At 40.2% G+C, this 21,755-nt stretch overlaps 1 protein-coding gene across 1 annotated transcript in view; it reads left to right on the top strand.

Moving 5' to 3' along the window:
• The first annotated feature begins 1,826 nt into the window (after positions 1-1,826).
• Positions 1,827-21,755, top strand: part of ELL2 (elongation factor for RNA polymerase II 2) — a 72,817-nt gene continuing 52,888 nt past the window's right edge. The window contains exons 1-2 of the mRNA XM_019428837.2: positions 1,827-2,145; positions 19,305-19,352. Coding sequence (XP_019284382.2) covers positions 1,999-2,145; positions 19,305-19,352 — 195 coding nt within the window. The 5' untranslated portion in view covers positions 1,827-1,998. The remainder of the gene's footprint in view (positions 2,146-19,304; positions 19,353-21,755) is intronic.

The following is a 21,755-nucleotide window of genomic DNA, read 5'->3' on the forward strand; positions in this document are numbered from 1 at the left end:
CTCCCCCTCATTTCCACCCCCCCCCCCCCCGCCCCCGGATAATTAAGGTTTTAGATATGTGGTCAGTCCTTCCCTATTAAAGTAAAGTAAACATAAGAAAAGAATAATTCAAATACAAAATTATTTTTGGTGATTGCCTTAATTTCTCTATTCAATTAATTTAAGATAATTTACACTTTAGTAAACTGAATTAATAAATGTTAATCATGTCTTAACAGCTAGCAAATTCTAGTGGGTTGAAATTAAGTCAATTTTAAAAATGCTCTCCTGTGATGTAACCAACAGTTAATACAGATGTTTCCACTTAACCTATACTCTGTGGAAGGAGAATTAGTTCTGTAATTCATTTTACATACATTCAATGCTTGAAGGTCTGAATCAAAAGGCAATGTACCTGTAAGCTGGGGAAGGGATTAATTCAGGTGGGGGGTGGGGGGTGGGGGGATGAATCATGAAAAACTCCCACTTGGATCTTTCGGGAAAATCACAGCCTTATCCAATTTAAAAGGGTGGAAAAACTGTTTAACTGCCTATCAATTTTTCTGGGGAATCCCTATAAAACACAATAAGGTTTTACAATCTGATGGAAACAACAACCGTTATCAATTTTTTTAAAGTAAAATTTTTACACTGCCTTTTAACGGTTTGAATTCTTTCAATGGTTTGTTTTCATCTGGTGTTTCACATCACCCTGTTAATTCTTGCTCTCCGACAGGAAGCCTGTCAGTCTACCCAAACAGAGCCTGAAGAGGGCTCTGGATCAGGCTCCCTGCTTTAGCCACGCCTACACACGGAGCACCGCGAGGAACGGAAAAGTATGCCCAGCCTCCGCACACCCTCACACCACCAGCTCCTCTACTTAACCTCCAATTGCTTAAACTCTAGCTAGGTTTTCCCACATCCCTGTGGAATAAAATGGGCAGAGTTCAAACAAAGCCGAAAAATGACAGCTGTAGATGTATCTTTTAATTTAGGTCAGCCCAGGTCTAATTTAAATGGTCCTCTGAAAGGAGATACTCCAAATTCCATAAAAAGGCACAACCCTGTCCCTATGGCGACTTCCAGAGATGCGGTATATGTTCCTCTGGGATTAGAACCCGGCATAAACTGGGAAAGAACTAGAAGTTCAATTTTCTATAGTATTGTGCCCACCACGCCAAAGACACTTAAGTCTTTAGGCATGGTGTTGTAATTAAGGTGCTACATATATTCTAGCACAACTCCTAAAGCCTAGGGTCGATTCACTAATTTCAAGGTTAGGGTGAAATGAAGAAGGGCGTTCTCCTCAATTCCATCTGCTCAACGGCACTAAACTGAGTTTTGAGAAGATGCTTTCCAGTGACCCCGCCTACTTTGTTCGCCCTCACAGGCACACACCCAGCTCCACAAGTTTCCGCAACCGTCGGGGGACGAAGTCCTTACTTGGCCACACATTTGGGGTGGGGGCCTTCCTCTTCAAGGACCACTCGGGGAGGAAGAGATTCCCCTACTCCCCCGACTCTCCACTACCACCTCCTAAGGGGCGGGGCTCCGACTCTAGGTTACCAGGCCAGGCAAAGTGAATACCCAATTAACAAGGGATCCCCGAAGGCAGCCTGACCAATCGCGGCCAGCGAGCCAAGAGGTCCAAATGTGACGTCACATGTGATTAAATTGGCGCGTCACCTTGACGTCAGCCGCTCACCTCGGACGTCCCGTCCCGGGAGCAAAACTCCAGCGACTTTGGGCCCCGCCCCCGTGAGAGTGGAGGACGGCCAATGAAGGAGGTTCTGTGAGGAAACAAGGCCAATGAGACGAGCCCGGGGCGGGGCGCGGGCCGGAGGGTGGGGCGGGTGGCGGCGGTGGCAGCCGGAGGTCTGGCTGCGCGCAGTATATGACAGTACGTCAGCAGCGGGATGGCCGTAGCTGTGGCGGCGGCTGCAGAAGCCCTAGCAGCCGCGGCCGCAGTGGAGGCTAGAGCCCGAGCGGCGTCGGCGTCCGCACCCCTGGGAGTTTAAGATGGCGGCAGGGGGGGCGGCGGGCCTGCGGGAGGAGCAGCGTTATGGGCTGTCGTGCGGACGGCTGGGACAAGACAACATCACCGTACTGCATGTGAAGCTCACCGAGACGGCGATCCGGGCGCTCGAGACCTACCAGAGCCACAAGGTGAGCGGGTCGGCCGGCCAACCGGCAGGGCTGAGGAAGCGAGAGGGCGCCCGTCGCCTCCCGGTGGCGCCACCCTGGGCTCCGAGCAACCGGCGCGGGGCCGCGGAGCAGTGGCTCGCCTCAGCTGCCGTCAGCGTCCGCGGCGGCAGGCTGGGCAGGGCCGGGTAGGGTCGCTGACGCCGCCGTCCCGGGTCGGCCGAGAGCCGGAGCGTTGGGAGACGGGCAGGCGGGCGGCCCCTGGCGGCAGGGCCGAGGCAGCCGCAGCCTCGGCTCGGCTGCGCGGCTGCTGCGGGACTTTCCGACGGCGCCCGCGGGTTTCCTGGCGTTTTCTGTCCCATTGAGGAAGGGAAGCACCAGAGAGACAAGGGAGATGACTACGCTGTCTGTGGCGGGGGAGGGGGAGCGGGTGCGGCGTACCAGTAACGAACCCCGAAGTACGGAGGGCATAAGCCGTCCGCGTTTGGGTGTTAACACAAAAACACCGCGGATCCGCAGAGACTCGGACACAGCAGCTCCGCATATGGAGATGGGACACACCTTGTACTCGCAAGGACTTGAGGACACAAACACACCCTGAGGGAGGGGGCACACCACGTAGTCCCAAAGGACGGGACACGACACCCCGCCTACGGGGGGTAAAGGGAAGTCACACCTTGCACTCCCAGGAACTCGGGGACACGGGCGCTTCGCCTTCCCAAAGAGGGACCAACGCCGTGTACGAGGGAGCCACACACACACAGCGCTCACCCAGGAACAAGACAAAGGTTCGCGGAGGCTCTTCGTACCCAAAAGACACGCTGGTGTCGGGTTGACTCCCGGCGATAGGAACGTGGATCGAGGGTGAGGGTGGGGGAAAGGTACCTTGTACCCTGGGCAGAGACCCCTGTCTCGCTCCCCACACCGCGTTGGGTAGAGATACCCGTTTACACACGGAACTCGAGTACAGCTAAGGTCCACGTAGCCGCACACACACCGCAATTGGGGAGTACAAACCAGAAACGCGTTTTCTTGTTAGGGCGGAGGGGGAAAAGTGGGAGAGAGACACGGAAAAGACGTGCCACAACCCAGGGTGCATAGGGAAGCCGTTTATGGGCATGCAGTACTGTGTGTGGATGTATAAAAGGAAGGATATACGATATGAGAGATGGATAACATTTAGTCTGAGGGGAGGGACAATCGGAGGGAAATGGAACCCACAGGGCATACTGACAAATAGCCCACTCCATACCAAGGAAACCTGCTTCAGTTAACTGAAACAGGCACAGAGGGCCAGAGGGATACCCGGACGCATATAGTTGTTCAGATAAAAGTGGAGAACAGAATTAACATCTGTTGAGCTCCCACTAAATACATAGAAGGAATACACAGAAGGAATTTGGAAAGCAGAGCTTTTGGAAGCAGAACTGCAAGGGAGGTGTGAACCCTGTGGTTCAGTGGGAGCTTGTGAAGCTGGCCAAGGGGACACTCATCTTCAGAGAAGCCCCCTACACGTGGGTGCATGCAGGGGGAAGCACACAGTTGTGAACAGCTTGGGAAGTACATGAACTCTTGGTAGTATAGGTGTGAACAGTAGAGACTCACAGAGGTGAGCTTGCTCAGGAAGGCACTGACAGAACTGAGTGGTTACATGGATGTACACTTCAGGGCCCATGTGTTATCCACCAGAGAAGTGTATGGTGAAAAACACTCAGACTGAGGAGGGGAGGGAAGGGTGCATGTAGGGGGTGGCGGGGGGGGGGGGGGGGGGGGGGGACCTTTCTACACACTGTGAAATCCTAGGGAAAAAGAGTCTCATTTGTGGCTGGGAAGATAGTTGCAGCCAGTAATAGGAATGCAAGGAGATATAAGAAATACAAAACTTCATATGTCAATAACTGCTTCCAGACTGGTATACCTGTAAGGAAAGACCAGCAACTAGCATGGAGTGGGAGGCCCATGTGGGGGAAGCCAGATAGGCGAGCAGAGGGACCGAGGCAGACAATGGAGAGAAACTCAGCCCTGCAAGATGGAGAGATAAGCTTGCCAGTTCCAAAGGGAGGGCGTGGGAAGGAACGGCACTGGGAAGAAGGTAGGTCAGGGGTGTAAAGAGAAAAACACATAGGCTGAAGAGGAAGAAGCCAGCAGGAGAAGGCCAACTTCCAGTCAAAAAAAAGACTGACACATAGAGGGTAGGGAGATTCATCTATGAGGACAGTAGGCCACCATCCACCTTGGGGGAACAATAGGGAAATTGTACATTTGATTACAGCAAGATTGACAGACTCTGTACACTTGGTAGGGAAGAGGTGGATGAGGAGAGCGACACCAGGAAGGGATGGTGCTCAGCAATGTGAGGTGCCAGAGGCTTCCAGTGTTCAATGATCTGCATGACTGCTGGGGCCCAGGAAGGGAGTGTTTTTTCTACCTTCATTTCTGCCTCGTACACCTTAGTGTTTACATGCATGGGATTAAGGTTGGAGTCCTTTGACTCCAGAAACCCTCACATTTATATACCAGTGTCTTCCAAGAAACAGGAAATCAAAAATTCTCTCGGGACCCACCACTTAGTTCTTGATTTTTTTTTTTCTTTTTACTTTTTATAGCCAAAGGTATGGAAGTCAGTTACTTTTTCTGCTGCTAACTACTTCAATTGCCATTTACTATTGCTCTCTTTTTTCCATCTCTGTGCATGCAGATTAATGGGTCTGATCAATATGTACAGGAGCAGAGAAGGGAGACGGAGAACACTTTTTCAAGTCCTTCCACCTTTCTGAGGTTAGAGCCAGGCAGATTGAGTTAGTCCTGGTAATCCTTTTCTCCTGAAGGGCTGGTGGTGGAAGCAGTGGCATGCAAGGAGAGGGGGAAGAAATAAACTGACTTGGCCTTTGCAATTGGACACTGCCTTGTTTCTGACTTAACCAGCTTCTGTCCGAGGCCTCACTGTCATTTCAGCTACAAATACTTTGTAAGGGGCTTGGAAAAGCAGGAATCGGGGTAAGAATGTTAATCCCAGGTGGTTGAAAAGTGGGAAGAGACTGAAGATAAAGAAATGAGGGACCCTTCAGGTGACTACACTGTTGGTACTTACTGCAGGATCCTCTGGTGTGTTCAGCCAGGTCTCCTACAAATGTGTTCTCATGACCTTCCTCCACGCTAGGCCAGACCAGGGCTCCCCCATCAGGGAGTTGCTGGCAGTAGGCATCTGGCTGGACTTTTATCTAACAGTAGGAGGATAGATTACTTGGTCTTTATACCTTATATCCATATCAGAAGTGGAGCTCCTGACTCGAAATTGTAGCAGCTGTTTCGAAATATGTTGACACTTGTTGGCTAAGTGGGAAGTTGTTTCTGGTGATCAAGCCAATTCCTTCTGGGGGGAAAATTGCTTTCATTTTCATATAAAACTGTGCCCACCATTTTTGTGCTCAGATAGGAGGATGCTCAGTGCTTGACAAGTGGCCTCCAAGTGGCTTTGGCCTGTGCAAGGTTATGACTATTAGTCCTCCTCTTCTAATGACTTTCCAAGAGCCAGAAATTTCAACAATTTCCTAAATTAAGCATCAGAAAGTTATTTTTATCCAAATTATTTTGCACACTAGATTTACTCTTATAAATTAAACCACTTGACCTAAGACTTCAGGGAAGTAAATTCATGGATTTTAGTAAACTATGATTTAAGCAGAATACAGAAGTTCTTTAGATATAATTGAATTGAATAAGTATACGAAATTGTTAGGGTGCATGGAAACAATCTTCGATTGGGAACAATTCCTCACTGTTTCAAAAGACAATCAAATGTAATTGACTATCATTATTCAAGTTATCTATTTTTAGAGAAATGAAAAATGCTAACTTGAGAATCTTTCAAAACAGGGACTGGAGTCGGGGAGAGAGACACTGAATCTAGCGATGGGAGTTTTAGTTGGAGTAAATACCTCCTAGAAGTTGTTTTCCACTAAGTGTGAAACAGTTTCAAAATGATTGTTTATTTAAAAATGTTAAAAAGAAAGAAAATTTAGGCATACTAATACAGATATCTAGGATATATTGCAAAGGTACTTTTTTTAAACTGTAGATTGTTTTAAGTGAGAGGAAAGTTACTAAATAAAGTCACATATTACCACTTTATAATCATTCTAAATTGATGTTTCTGATTACATGGTTTGTGTAAGCACTACATATTTTAAGTGGACATATATTATTGTAATTACATATTTCTCCAAAATGTATCCTAAAACTGCATTTAGAATTAAAATCCCAAACTTTAAATATATTTTAGCTAATTCAGTAATGTGTAGCTGTCATATGCTGACATTTATAGTAACAAAAATCTTATCAAAATATTCTTATCAGATTCTTTCATTGCTGAGCCTGTCAGTTTATTTTTTAAAAATGTTTATTCAAAATTTCAAAGATGGTGGCTCAAATAATATCATCATGTTTACCTAACTATTACATAAAAAGTCTTGCATAGATGTTTTTGGGGGCAAGGGTTCTTCATGCTTTGTGCTTAAAGATAAGAAAGCAGAAGTGTTTGAGGAGGATTCTGTTAACACAGTCTCTTGTCAACTCTAATTATTGGCTTTAAAAGAATTTTCCTTCTTTGGTAAGTGTCTTCTAGGAAAATGATAGTGCTTTGAAAATGTGTACAAATACACTTACATTTAATTTTGCATGAGGAACTCAGTCTCTCTCAGTATTACCAGATATTATTATTGCCAGTCAAAGCATAAAGTCTAATTCAAATCTCCAAAGTTACTGTCCTTCACAATTGCTCCCTTTAGATCAAGCATTACTTGATCTTTTAAAATCACTAATTCTATAGGTCATGAGGTAGGTGATTTTCTCTCCTAGCCTATCTTTCTACCAGGTGAAATTTTTAGCATTTGATTCATTGTGATTTAAGGCACAGAAAAAACTTATACCTTCTTCCTTATTCATTTTTCTTCCTGTCCTCAAACAGTTTTGAGTATGTGTGTATGTATTCAGTAATCTTCCTTATAAATATAGAAGACGCTGTTCTTAAAGCACTGCTCAAGCATCCAGAACTGCCAGCACAAACTGCCACTGCCATTGGACATGTTTATTAACTAAAACAAAGAGGTTTGCATTATCAGATACCTCTTCTTGCACTTTTATGTGTAGCCAGATTTTATTTTAAGACGTTAATCTGGGCACCTGGGTGGCTCAGTAAATTAAGCGTCCGACTTCAGTTCAAGTCATGATCTCACAGTTTCTGAGTTTCCAGTCCCTCATTGGGCTCTGACAGCTCACAGCTTGGAGCCTGCTTTACATTCTGTGTCTGCCTCTCTCCTTGCCCCTCCCCTACTCACACTCTTGTCTCTCAAAAAAAAAAAAAAAAAAAAAGTTAAGGGCTGGGTGGCTCAGTTGGCTAAGCTTCCAACTTCTGCTCAGGTCAGGATCTCACAGTTCGTGAGTTTGAGCCAGCATCTCGCTCTGTGCTGATAGCTCAGAGACTGGAGCCTGATTTAGATTCTGTGTCTCCCTCTCTCTCTGTACTTCCCCCCCACCCCCCACCCCACCCCCACGCGCGCGCTCTCTCTCTCTCTCTCTCTCTCTCTCTCAAAAAAACATTAAAAAGAAAAAAAAGATTTAAAAAAAAAAGTTAATCTTACTTTTAACTTAGACCCATCTTCAGGATAAACTTGATTTTAAAGTGCTTTTTATCCAGTAAAGTCAAATTTGTACCTCATGTTCCGGTGTTTAAAACATTTATTCAAATGATCAGATACTCAGTGCAAAGAAGGGTGCTCTTCCCTGTGGAAAGCAGTAGCCAGATTGCCTAAAATGATAGACAGGGAACTTTGGCACCAGAATTGGGAGGAGAAAGAAAGAACATATGTGAAGGATTGGAACATGTTCAAGAAAAGAGTTTAAAAGGAAAGGGGTGTAGAATTCTTGGAATGATTTACAGGAAAGCTTATGGAAGACAATCACCAGATCCAGCCTTTCCATTTGTTCCATTTGCACTTCTAAAAAAACTATGAAAGCTATGCTCATAATGCTTACTAGGTAATTTGTGATTAAATCAGGAAAATTAGAATTTCAGCCTAACCAATGCTAGGTCATTTTTAACAATTTGCAGTGACCACAGAGTGGCTCAGGAGCCTGGCACTGGTGTCCAGTCAATGTATTTGCCCACTTGGGCCAAATGTATTTAGAGTATTTGAGAAGATGTTCCTAAAATGTGATGATATGGGCATTTCTGCATTTAAAATCAACTAAGTTTTAGAATAAAGAAAACAGTGTGTATATAACCCCACATTTGACTCTCTTGCTTACCTCAGATCCATACTACATTTTCCATGACTTAATGCAAAAATGTAGAAAAGCAGGTCTGGAGTACAATACAGTAAATTAATGGCTTATCTCCACAGCCAAGTTGAAGCTGAAAAAAAAAAAAAAAAAGATATAACTCAGGTCAAATTTACCAAGGAGAATTGCTCTTTCTTTTCTTTTGCTCCCTCCCTTCCTTCAAATTTATCTACCCATCTATAATTTCTGTCATGGCATTATGGGCCTTGAGAGCCATGTGAAACCTGTAGGAAAAACTGGTTTAAGAGCCTCCACAATACTTTGCCAGCAAAGGCCAAACTAGCATTTCCATGGCTGGCAGTTTAATATAGGACATAAAAAGAGAGAATCTTATTAATTAGGCTATATGCTCCTTAAAGATTCATGAGTCCTATTAAGCACCTTGAATTGAACTCTACAGTCAGAGCATTTGACTACCAGTTATATAGTAACCAGATTGTTAGACAAATGGCCTAAGTTTTTCTTATTGATGATCTTACATATTATTGGTCTAAAAAACATCCTCAGGTCTTAAAGGATTTTAGCAAGGCAGGGACTAGATGAGGGACCATATCTCCAGCAGAGGGAATGACACAGGCAAAGAAAGGACAGCAGTAGAAAAGCTAGGGTAGGGTGTGAGAGTCCCAAGGAATACTGTGTTCCACTTAACCCGAAGTTAATATAGGAGAAAAATATAGTTGGATTTAAGAGAGGAAAGGGAGATTGGAGCAGGTTAAATTTTATTCTGTCAACACTAACGAGACACTGAGTAGAAATCTAAAGTGTTTTGAAGGTGCGTTTTAGGATTATTCTGTCCTCAGTGTTACATGATGAATATAAAATGAATCAGGAAGGAAATAGACAAATTAGGAGGAATTATGTGGTCCAGGTGAGAGATGATTGGAGTCTAAAGTAGGATGCTTGTGGGAGACATTAGAGATGAATTGAATCTATAGACTTTTAACATATTTTAAAGAAATAGGATTGAATTGAGATTTCTAGCCATCATCACCAGCGGTATTCTTAGTAGAAAAAGGAGAAATCAGAAGCAGTTGGGACAGTGGGTTGGGCACAGGGGCCATAAATATGATGAGTACCATTTTAGTGAACATTCATTCAGTCTCTTGTTTGTTGACCAAGAGACTTAGATTTGATTAGGTGTTTTATATTTGAGAAGTATATTTGGGGGTTTGAGGCTAGACTAGAACAATGCCATATTGTTTGTATGTCTCCTATAAACTCTGACATTTGGATGGAAATTTGGATGACAATGGGATTGGTGATATTCGGGAGGAAAGTGAAAGTATTAATTGGAAGAAATTTTGGTTTTGAGAAGGGATTTTTTTGTTTATAATTTTGTATTTATATTTTGTTTGCATTTCCTTTATTTAATAACCTTCTCTATTAATTGCACTTAGACAATCATCAAGCACAGATAATATGAAAATAGAATTTGATTATAACCTGAAGATCAGACCTTCTCTGGTTTCTGTCCTTAGTGATTATTGAAACATTAAGAAACTGTGTATAAAGTACCTGGATTTACTTTTCAGTCATCATTTTGAAATGATTCTGAAGGCCTTGAGTCAGTGTCTTCACTTCTTTCAGATTGTCTCCATTTCCGTTTTGGTGCTTTGATGCTCTTCTTTTTTGTTGTTGTTGTCATTGTGGAAAAACAAAACAAAAAATAATCCTTACTACATAAAGCTTTCCTTATACCTATACATTGTAATGGATTAGGTATGGGTGCTTAGTTCATGGTTCATGGAGGTAATCTTGTCTAGAGGACTTTTCCCCTCAACAGTGAGCTTATTCAAAGGTGAAGCCAGGCTTAAACTTTTGATAAGATTCACTGAGATACTTCAGGATCTAGATAGGCTTATCTGGAAAGTTAAGTGTTAAGCATATTTAAAAAAACTTTTTTAATGTTTATTTTTGTTTTTGAGAGAGAGAGATACAGAGTACAAGCAGGGGATGGGCAGAGAGAGAGGGAGACACAGAATCCAAAGAAGGCTCCAGGCTCTGAGCTGTCAGCACAGAGCCGGACTTGGGGCTCGAACTCACAAACCATGAGATCATGACTTGAGCCAAAGTCGGAAGCTCAACCCACTGAGCCACCCAGGCACCCCCAAGTGTTAGCCTATTTTAAAATAACTTGTACTTAGTATCATTGTTTTTTGGTTTCCATTATCAGAAACCATGATGTCTCAGAGAAACAGAAAATACATCCATATAGTAGAAACTTAGTTGAGTGTCTTAAGTTTTTTTTAATAAAAGATTAAGAGATAGGAGTCAGAATTATAATTACCAAATTTTTTTTATTCATTTAGCAAACACTTTAAATTTTAAGTCATGCCAGGCACACAACTACACAGTGAGGATATAAAGCCAATTAAGTCCTTGATGGTCCTTGCCTTCAAGAAAGTGCTTGTGCTTTAGTAGAAACAGACAGACATGTGAAAAAATAACTGCAATAAAGTCTGTGTTCAAGGGGACACCTAAAGAGAGAAGGATGATGTTTAAGGATGTATCTGAAAAGCAGTGTCTGCTCCTTTACCTCCCATCACTTTGGGTTGTCTCCACCACACCTGTAAGATTACACCTGACTAGGTCCCTTGTTGCTCAGATCAGTGGACATCTCTCTGTTCTTCCCTTACCTGACCTCAGCAGCATTCCATCCTGTTAACCACTCCTTCCTGTTATGAAACTGATTTACCGCCCTGCCCATTCTTAGTCTCAGCTGGCCATCCCCTGTTTGACTGGTCTTTGAATGTTGGAGATCCCAGCTTCCTCCTCTTTATCTATTCATTCTCTATAGGTGACCTCATCTAGTCCTATAGATTTAAATGTCATCCATATGTTAATGACTTCCAAATATTTATCTCCAGCTCTGACCTTCCTCCAACTCCAGGCACTTACTTCCAACACCTCATCTCCTTATCAAAGTTTAAGAGACATCTCAAATTTAACAAATCCAAACACAGTTTTTGCTTTCACTCCTCAAACCTACATCTTCAGAAGTGTTCCCCATGTCAGTAAGTGGCAGCACCTGTCACCAGTTGCCTAGTAATCAACTAATAATCCTTGATTTCTCATTTCTGGGCTTATTTGATTCATCAACAAGTCCTATAAATCTCCAAACTTTCAAAATTTAACCCCATCCTTCACCACTACTCTAGTCTCAGCCACTGTGCTCTCTTAGGACCAACACCATGGACTTCCAATCAGCCCCCAAGTATCCATTCTTACCCCCACAGTCCATCCTACACACAGCAGCCAGAGTGATCTTTTTAGAACATTAAGCATGCGTGCACCTGGGTGGCTTGGTTAAGCGTCCAACTCTTGATTCTCTTGATTTTGTCCCAGGTCATGATCTCATAGTTGTGAGATCCAGGCTCTGTGCTGGGGGTGGAGTGGAGCTTTCTGAAAATATTTCCTCTCTTCCTCTCCCTCTCCCTCTCTCTCTCTCTCCCAGCCCTCTCCCACTTACTCATCCTCTCAAAAAAAAAAAAAACAAAACAAAAACAAAAAAACATTAAATATGAAAATGTAGTTTCCTGGTTTCAAGCCTTCTTAGGGCTCCCTTTGTTTTGGATGTTTTATTTGGATGTTTTGGATGGTTTATAAATTTCTAGTACTTTAAAAATAATCTCAGTCTTCCCTCCCAAGTTTATTTTATTGCTTCTGCTTAGACTTAATGTTCTAGAGATCATGATCCCAAGGAAGAAATCTTCAGTTGCATTTATAGTCAGATTTGACACGTAAGCTTTTTATATAATCACAAAGCCTACATCAGACTTTCTTGGAAAAAGATAATGGGATATTATGCTTCAAGTATTGGTGTTTTAAAGGCTGGTTACAGTAACTAACTTTTTAACTGGTTCTTCAGTTTAGATTTGCCTTCTATGTTTCTTTAATAACTGTTTGAAATAGTAAAATATAAGATATATATTTTTAATTTGGCCGGCACCAGATAACTACAGTTTTCCAGAAGCTGTCTTTAAAGACAAGGATTGTGTTCACTAGTTTAGGTTTTGACCTCTTCTCATTACTGTTTTGACAATCCTTTTATATTTCATTCTTTTCAATGCTATAATGACCAGAAATAAATTATTCTTTATTGCACATGCACTTTAATCTTGTTCTTCCAGATCTGCAGAGAAGTTTCTCATATGTGTCAGGTTGGATTGACTCACCAAGCAAAATACTAGATTTTGTGAAGCCTGGTGACTCTTTTTTGGCATCTAATAAAATATTGGGGGCAAAGAAGGAGATAATGTTTATTTAAGGTAGCTTTGGATTATCAGTAAATTTTACATTCATGGTATCTTTCTAAACATTACCAGCTTTTGACAAGTGCTAACTATATTGGATTTCTTCAGGGTCAAGTGTTTGATTTCCTGCACTGGTTCCTGCTTTAGCTCCAGTTTTCTTTCTTCTGTCCCCACGTAGATATATATATATATTTTTAATTACAGTGGTTAAAATATAATTATTAGAGTCTTTGGTTTCTCTGTAAGGTGATGTTTTAAAGACCAGAATAAAATGACTTTCTAAATGAAAAAAAAAAAAAAGTTCTTAAAATGGTGTAGTACCTCTTTTAGGAAAGAAAAATTATCTTTTATATAAATTGTATCCCAGGAAAAATCACAAATACATTTTCTTATTTACTTGTATAAGTGACACCAAATTCAAGTACTTGGTATTTTCCTTAAGCTGTAGTACAAAACTAAAAATCTATCAATGCTTATCAGTTATTATCAATTCTTAATTCTCTAACTTTTAGATGTTTCACATTTTATGTAACCATTGTTATCAAGAAGTGGCAAGAGAGGCTACTGTATAAAGTGGTAGGTAAGAGCACATTTCTTAAATTGAGACTGGCCAGTATTTGAGTCCCAGGCCACTCACTAGCTATGTAACCTTTGGTAATTCATAGGACTTAACTGAGAATTGGAAATAATAGTATCTACCCCACAAAAGTATTCTTAGAATTCCTGATGATGATAGTAAAAATGATTATAGTGACTGACACATTTTAAGCACTCAATAAACAGTAACTAAGTAGCTATAAGCAATTCCACTTAAAATAATCACTTGACACCATTTCTAGAAAGTTTTCTGGTTTGGGCAAAGTTCCGAAATTACATTTGACTTTTGAATCTTTTTGCACTATCTTTATCATGACTTGTAATGCAGCTTAGGCACTCAGATAAATACCAAGTATTTAATAAATGTCTGTTGATTGCTAAAAAGTTGAAGTTAACTTTCAGTTAAGTCAGAGACCCACAATGGGTTCAGAACGAAAGCTGGAGATGTTTCAAGTAGACATCTAACCCAGGGGAATAGAGTTAGGTCTCTATAATGTGTTTCTTAGAGAAATCATCACTCTTTTCTAGGCCCAGAATGCTATTTGTTATGTTTGCATATTCACAAAACCAACAGTGGTTGATAGAGTAAAAGTAGCCATAGATTTAGTTTGTCTATGTCAATAAGCAATATATAAAAAATGAAGAGATAGTTATAACAACTTTTATAGGATAAAAAACTTTGTTTTATGCAATCCAAAAAACCTTAGCTTTATTCCTTCTCTCCCACCCTCTAAGTATCATGTCAGAAATGAATATTATGCAGCAAATTAAGGTTCCTTAATAAAATTACTTAGGAAATTACATATTACTGTTATAGTCCTGATATATTGTGAGGAATAGTTTCTGGATATAAATGGGCATAGATTTCTTTGGTCATAGAGAAGTTTTTGTTTCACTAGAATTGGCTTGTAATGGGCAGATGTCAAGAGTATAACCAAACTTCTGAGCATTTTAGTGTTGCCTACACTCTAGTCTATGCTTAAGAACGTCCTACATTTCCTATGAAGTACAGAAGATTAATTCAAGGGGCTGTAAAAACAGTGAAACAACTACGAGTTTAACAAAACCTTTTGACTACAAAACACCACCTTTATGAGATTGTTGAACCATTTGTCTAAAGGAGTTTCCCTAGCCAGTTTCAGTCTATGTTGTTTCTTGACTGAGTGAAGATACCAGATCACTTTCTTACTTATAGCTCAACCACTATTCAATTAAACTCTAGAGTTACTTGATTTTCAAATGAGCTACTTGGTGTATATATCTAATAAAAGCTAAAAATCAAAAGTTGAAGCCCTTATTGAAACTCATTTGTAATGGGAATGTACTTAGTAAGTTAAACATTTATTTTAAAACATGCCTTATCACCTGTAATTGCTTTATCTTTTAAAACAGAATTGAGGTCATGTTTGTGCAGTTAAACTTAGGCTAAAGAACACTTAGAAAAACTAACATGCATGAGACTTTTACTTATAATGGTATTGAATTTTAGAATTTATTCCTGGTAGCTATCCCATTAACACAAGTGGTCAGATGCATACATAATAAGTGGTATAAAGTTCTAACTATCTCCTCTTGTTGCATTTTCAAAGCATTCAAGAGCTAGTAACATCTGGTAACTTAGTAGCATCTTCTTGTCTAAAATCAGGATTAAAATCAATAATGCATTGGCCTTTCTTTTATGTATTTTTCTCCTCTGGGTTGTTGGATAATCTTAAATGAATTTTTCAGTAACAGTGACCTTAGTTTGTCCTGTTTGGGTAAGCACCCATAACTATCCCATAGATGAGGGTTTTATTACTTTTTAAATGAAAAATGATAACACATATTTATATATGTTCCTTTATTATACATGTTCCTTATGGCAAAAAAAAATATTATTGGTTAGTTTTTATTCAGAAACTGAAGTTTGGGGGTGCCTGAGTGGCTCAGTCAGTTGAGCGTCCGACTTCGGCTCAGGTCATGATCTCGCAGTTTGTGAGTTCGAGCCCCATGGTTGGGCTCTGTGCTGACAGCTCAGAGCCTGTTTCGGATTCTGTGTCTCCCTCTCTCTCTGCCCCTCCCCCTGCTCATGCTCTGTCTCTCTCTCAAAAATAAATAAACATTAAAAAAAAAACAAACTGAAGTTTGGAAATTTTAATGATTTTATGAAATTCATTTTCCTTGGAAACAAAATGCCAGAACTGAATGAGCATTTAAGAATTTTTAGATGTTCGGCACTGGAAGGTAACCTGTTAACAGAGACAAGAGAAGGAAAGGAAAGTGTTCTGTATTTAGGATTCAGAGGACTGGCTTTGAAGTCCAGCTTTGCTAATCACTAGGTTGGTGTCCATGGGTAATGCCCTTTACCTGTTAGAGACTCATTTATCTCCCTCTGAAATGGGTAACAAAGATATTTTCTTACCACCCAGGGCTGATTTTAGGAGGCTCACTTGAGACAATGGTTATAAAAATTGCCCAACACATTACAAAACTAAACGAAAGTTATCATTTCTGTTGAGGAATCATGCAATACAGATACAACTATAAGTATGTCAGGAGGTTAGGTTCTAAATTCAAGTCCTGAAACAAAAACTGGTTAAAGTCAAAATTACTCTTGAAAGTTCCCAAATGGATGTAAAGTGTGATTGTATTGTCTATATAATCATGAATAGTAACCTGTAAAATATATCTGTATAGTAGTATACTGCTATAAAGTAGTATAAAAGGAACATGGCCAAAATGATTTTACAATAGATTTTTTTTTTTTTAGCTGAGCATAATGTAAATACATATAAGTTAAATATGTGTTAGACTCCTCTGTATCATAACAACCAGGAGTAAAGCAGCCTATGAAAATAATACACCCCCCAATGTTTTGGAACCCTACTAGGCACAGGCATCTGGAAAAACAACAGCTTATGAGAGTTAGCTCAAAGTGGGCATATTTCAGAGTTAGCAAAATGGTGGCATCAGTGTTTGGTTTGAATGGGAAAGGTTTAACATTTTAAAATTTGAATCCTTTCTGAGATGGGCATTTATTCTCCCGGTACTTGCCACTCCTTGTTGCATGACATTGTCTCTTCCACATTTATCTGCCTTGGGTCCTTAAATACATTTGAGTCTTTGATTCCTGATTTATCCAAAGGAAGGCCTAGCTGAAACTTGAATGTTAAATACGTTATTACTATGGATTGACAAAACAGTGTTTGGGAAGGCATGCCATCTGGAAGGAAAGGAAGGAGGTAATAGAGGGGAAGAGGTGCCTGGCTGGCGTGCCCAGTGGAGCATGTGACTCTTGCTCTCCTGGTTGTAAGTTTGAGCCCCATGTTGGGTGTAGAGATTACTTAAAAATAAAATCTTAGAAAAAGAAAGAGAAAAGTGGCTGAGGCACAGTTGAGAGGAAGTGGAAGATGAAACTGGTTGGTCCTGTAGATGGAAAGGCTGTTTTCCAAGTGGAGGAGTTTGCTTTGCTTTGATAGAGCCCACTGAGAAGGAACCCACTGCAGTCTGTGTGCTATGCTGAGATGGTATCCCAGAGAGCTTCTGCTAGTTCTTTGAATGATGGGCAGCATTTGGAAGGAATTGAAGGAAGGCCTTTATCTAGGTGTTCAGTGGTAGGGACCTGAAACAGTCCAGGGGTTTTCAAAGCAGAGACTAAGAGCCTAATATGAGGCAATTTGGGGCTGACTGGCCAGAGATGATTATTCAGAGCCCTGAAGCCACTTTTGCTTCATTTTCCTTTGGTGCCTGATATTCAAGCTTTCAGCACATTTTATCATTCTTCCTTGGGAAAGTCTGCTCATTCCACCATCTCGTTTGCTGTGGATGAAGTCATACTAATTTAGGCCTTTATCACCAGAGTATTTCTAAATAAAGCATCCCCTGGAACTGATGTCTAATCTTTTTCCCTAGCCTCAATCCATCTCTCTCCCTCTTTCTTACACATGACGGAAAGAGCTGCTTTCCCTGAAACACTTCTTTCAGCAACTCACTTTGTTATTCCAAAAATTAGAAGCCCCTCCAATTGTTTATCTTGTCAAAGGCAAGACTTAAAGACCATCCCTGAGGGAGTAATAGAGGAGATTAGGGCAGGGTTATTTCACAGGGTGATAAACCTTTTGAAATCCTGAGATCTGAAATTTAAATTACTGTCCTATTTATTCTGTAGTGTATAGAAGCTAAAACTGAAGACAAATTTTGAGGTCAAGGAAAGATTAGGCAGGTCCAATTCTCATCCTTTGTATTGTATTTCAAGTGTGAAAGAACTCTGTATACACACAGAGACCTGCCCTTTGCTCACACAATATCCATTCCTGTGTCCTTGCTTTTTTGTTGAGGACACTCCCTTTCCTTGAATTTGTTTTTTTCAAAATTGCTACTAAGATTCATCTTTTCCATAAGCTCTTTGTCTTTTCTAGTATTTCTTCTAACCCATATTCTTTTCTCCTTTTTTGAGAATTTTTAGTGGTACTTAACCTAGTATTTAATCATTCTCTCACATGTTCCCCAACTAAATTGTGAACTCTGGCATGAAGGAATGGGCCCTCATACTCTTGAATCTCCCATAGCAGATGTGTGTGGAGCACAAGGTAGTAGAAGAAAAAGAGCCTGGCAAAATAGGATTGAGTCCCGGGTTCTGGTGCCAATTTAGTTATTAATGAATGGGATGCAGGGCTGGTGGGGGATACGCCTTGACTGTATTATCTATGATTCAGAATTCTGTAATTCTAGCAGTGTATAGTGGCCTAATAGAATATGGGTGGGGTGAGGGAAAAGAGACTAGAAATTAAATTTAACGTTACGAACCCAGAGAACCAAAAAGATAGAAGTACCCTTGCCAGAAAAGTAGGAAACCGGTGCCATTTTGGTTGAGGGAGGGCTGGGGAAGGGAAGTTAGTTTGCCAGTGTTGCTGTTATTAAGAGTTTCTAATGCAAAATGTTCCTGGGCAGTGATAAGTACTAGGCTGTGGAGAGAAGAGAATTGAGGAATAGAGATTCAAAGTCATCGCCAAACAGGTGAGGTGAGCCTCCAGGAGGGAGAGTGGATCCAGAAAGCGGAAAGCAAAGAGTACTGCTTTTGAAATGAAAGACATGATAAAAGAACCAGGAGGACTGGTGTCTCTAAGTGTAAGGAAGTTGTGATCTCCAAAAGAGAAGTGAGCGATTTGAAAATTGAGAGAAGTTAGCATTTGTTTGACCAAGAAGAACTGATGACATTGATAGAGAATTTCAAATTCCAGTGGTGAGCTGAAGACAGCTTCTGGGTTGCAAAGAGTCAAGGAGGAAATTAAAACTAGCCTCACAGGAGTGCAGAAAAGCATTCCGGTAGAGAAACATACTGGTGACTTTGGATACAGGAAATCGTGCCTGAGACTACAGCAGATATTCACAATTACCGCATTTCTTCTAAATACACAACTCTATGATAAAATATTAAAGTTATGAGGAGGACAAAGCTCATAAAAAAAATTGTTCTAGAAATTATATTCTCCTGGTGAAAATCTTGTGAGAAAACTGGTCATCTGTTTGACCCTCAAGTAGAAACTAACCTCTGGTAAATTGTGAGAGCCTGGGAACCACAGTTCATTATCAAATACTTCAATTTTACATTTATAGCATCCTGTTAGAGTTTTATAAAGTTCTTCCAATTAGCTCTTCCCTCTCATTACCCCTTTTAAAAACATATTTAGAAACTAAGCAAGATATGTTTTTTTAATGTAACATTGAGTTAGTGTAGCCATCATTTTTTGCCAAATTGTGTCAGTCATTTAAAAAAACCTGACTACACTGCCAAAATATACCTGTGGTTGTGTGATTCAGAGAAATGTCAACAGTGTGTGTGGTATTGTTCATTAAGGCATTTTAATATGATGATATGTAAACTAAGTATATAATGAAAAGATACTTTCACAGACTATAGCACTGACCAGATACACAGATTTAAAGTTTAAACATTTAGTTCTGTGACACAATAACCAAGGTTGACCTGTTTTTTTCTTATGTTTCTTTTAATAGAATTTAATTCCTTTTCGACCTTCAATTCAGTTCCAAGGGCTCCAAGGGGTGAGTACTCTTACTGATGTAGCAAGAAAATCTAATCTTCTTCTCACATACTATTATATTGAAACTCTTAAAATTTGTTTTCATTTGTGCCTCTAAATATAAGATCACTCATATTTTGTGAACTTCATGACTAAATGTAAATTTCTGACACCTTTAATACACTTGAATTATCTTTTCTTGATTTATTTAAAAAATAATTCAGAGACTTATTGAGAGTAGTTTTTTCCCCCCAAATCATGAATAATAGGATTTTTTTTTTTACCTTGTTTCAAAGTATAACACATGAGTCAGTATTATGAGAAACGTTTTGTTTGTTTGTTTGTTTGTTTGTTTCTTTTACCACAATTGACCGAACATAAGAGGAATTAATTTCAGGCAAGTTCTGATTACATGATTGCTATTATTAGTGAACTTTTGCTATCTGTAGACTTAATTTCTTGGATTATACATACTAAGAAACAAAATGTACAAAGAAATTTGAGTTTTTCCAGTACACAGAATAAGCAAAGTACTGTGTCTTTTTTTTTGTTGTTGCATTTAAAAGCATAATAAACTCCTAATAAAATATATCTATGAATTTTATGTTTATGTTGGATGATAAACTTTACAGGAGTGTTATCAGTATTATTTTAAAGTTATTACTATTAATGTTTAATAATAAAGACTCAATCATCCATTCCCTTAAATTAATATGTGTTTCTGAATTTGTGTCTATATATTGACTATAGTATGGAGATTTGGAATATCTGTAAATGGATTTTAGAGCTGTGGAAAAAAAGTGCAAGCTGAGGGAGAGAGATCGTATTCCTACATTTATAAATAGATTGTAGATCTACATTTGTGAATTTTTGTTTGTCACAAAATGCAAAAACTCAATGTAAATACAGTCTTTCTAAACTTTATAACTTGAAAACATTTCAAGAGTCAAGAGATTAATTATATCATTCAATACCAACTAAGAGTACTTCTAAGTAATGCTAACTTCAAGGAGGTGTTTGTGTGTGGACTTCAGAGCTTTGCTTCTACATGATAGCTTTACAATGAAGTCTTGTTTTTCTTTCTCTGCCTAGTAACTGAGTGTTCATGAATAGGATCCTAATTACTATCAGCATTCTTCTGAATTTTGTTTTATAGCTTCATAGGTGGTTTTTAGCACCTGCTGACTCTATTTTTGAGGTATTGGTTTTGGTTGTTTACTTAAGGCTTCTTAAGTTTTCTCACAAAATTTAATGGTATCACTAATATCTGAAAGGGTGTTCCAGAGGCAAGCCTCAGTCTGTGAGCCCTGGAGGGATCCAAGGATTTTCAGATAAAAGGTTATCTGAGATGAGAGGGCAAGACCTGGGAGAAGAGAGTAATGTTTGAGCTGCTTTTCCCTCACTAGCAGCTGTTACCTTGTTTGGGATCAGCCTCTTCCCTTAATTCCTTGTTTTCCCAATCAGAACATGAAGGCCAGGGAAGTGCAAGACAAGAACATTTTCTTAGAAGGGAGGCATCAAGTTAGACTGAATAATGAGGAACCAACATGTGCAGCCTTCCAAACTCTTGATTCAGGCACATGCAGCTTTTAGCAGTCTTCAAAAGAATTTTTTTTTTTTTTTCTGGCATCCCAGTTGCCCCCAAAACGGCCCCAGGCACCATTGCAAAAGTGGCTGTTTTTATTTGAGAACTTGGACATCCTTTTCTGAATTCTACCTGCCTCCCCCAAGCTTTCCTGTCTCATGTGTCCAGGCTTCCACAGTGTATCTTTGCTAGCTCCATTCTCTCTCCTTACTCCATTCCTTGCCTGGGTGTAGTTCACTGATAAAGATAACTTAGATGTAAATGACTGATAGGTTTAAATCTTAATGGTGTTTGAATTTTAACAAATAAGCTTTTTTAATCCAAATGAATGGCTTTTGGATTGGGTCGGGTGTTGGTGCAGGAGGGTGTAGACTGAGAGCAATGGAATACTTGGTCCTACCTTGCTTACTTTGCTTTCTGTCTCCTCTACCCCTCTACCTCCACCCATGGCCCCCTTTTTATTATTCTAACTGGGAACAAAATATATGGACTCAGCATTGTTTCTGAGCCTGCAGCTGCATTCCATCCACCCTTCCCCCCCTTCTCTTTGCAGAGCTCTCACCAGCCTTTTGGGACTTAGTAAAAACAAAGAGTCATTACAGGGGAGAGAGTGGGTTGGCACAGCCTACAGGGAGTACGCAGAGCCACAAATGTGAGGGTCTTATGTACAGTGCTCCTCTGTTATTCTCGAGAGCCATGATAATTTAACATTGCCTGTGCTGATTGCTTTAAAAGCTCTGAAGAAGTATGCTTACAGTTTTCCTATGTGGAAAATATTTAGAACTTTTAAGAAGGCTTTAAGAAGGTTTAAATTTAGATTTCCCACAAACGATAGTTTTT

Source organism: Panthera pardus, unplaced genomic scaffold, assembly GCF_024362965.1.
Source record: "Panthera pardus isolate Hobbes unplaced genomic scaffold, ASM2436296v1 HiC_scaffold_2, whole genome shotgun sequence".
NCBI lineage: Eukaryota > Metazoa > Chordata > Mammalia > Carnivora > Felidae > Panthera > Panthera pardus.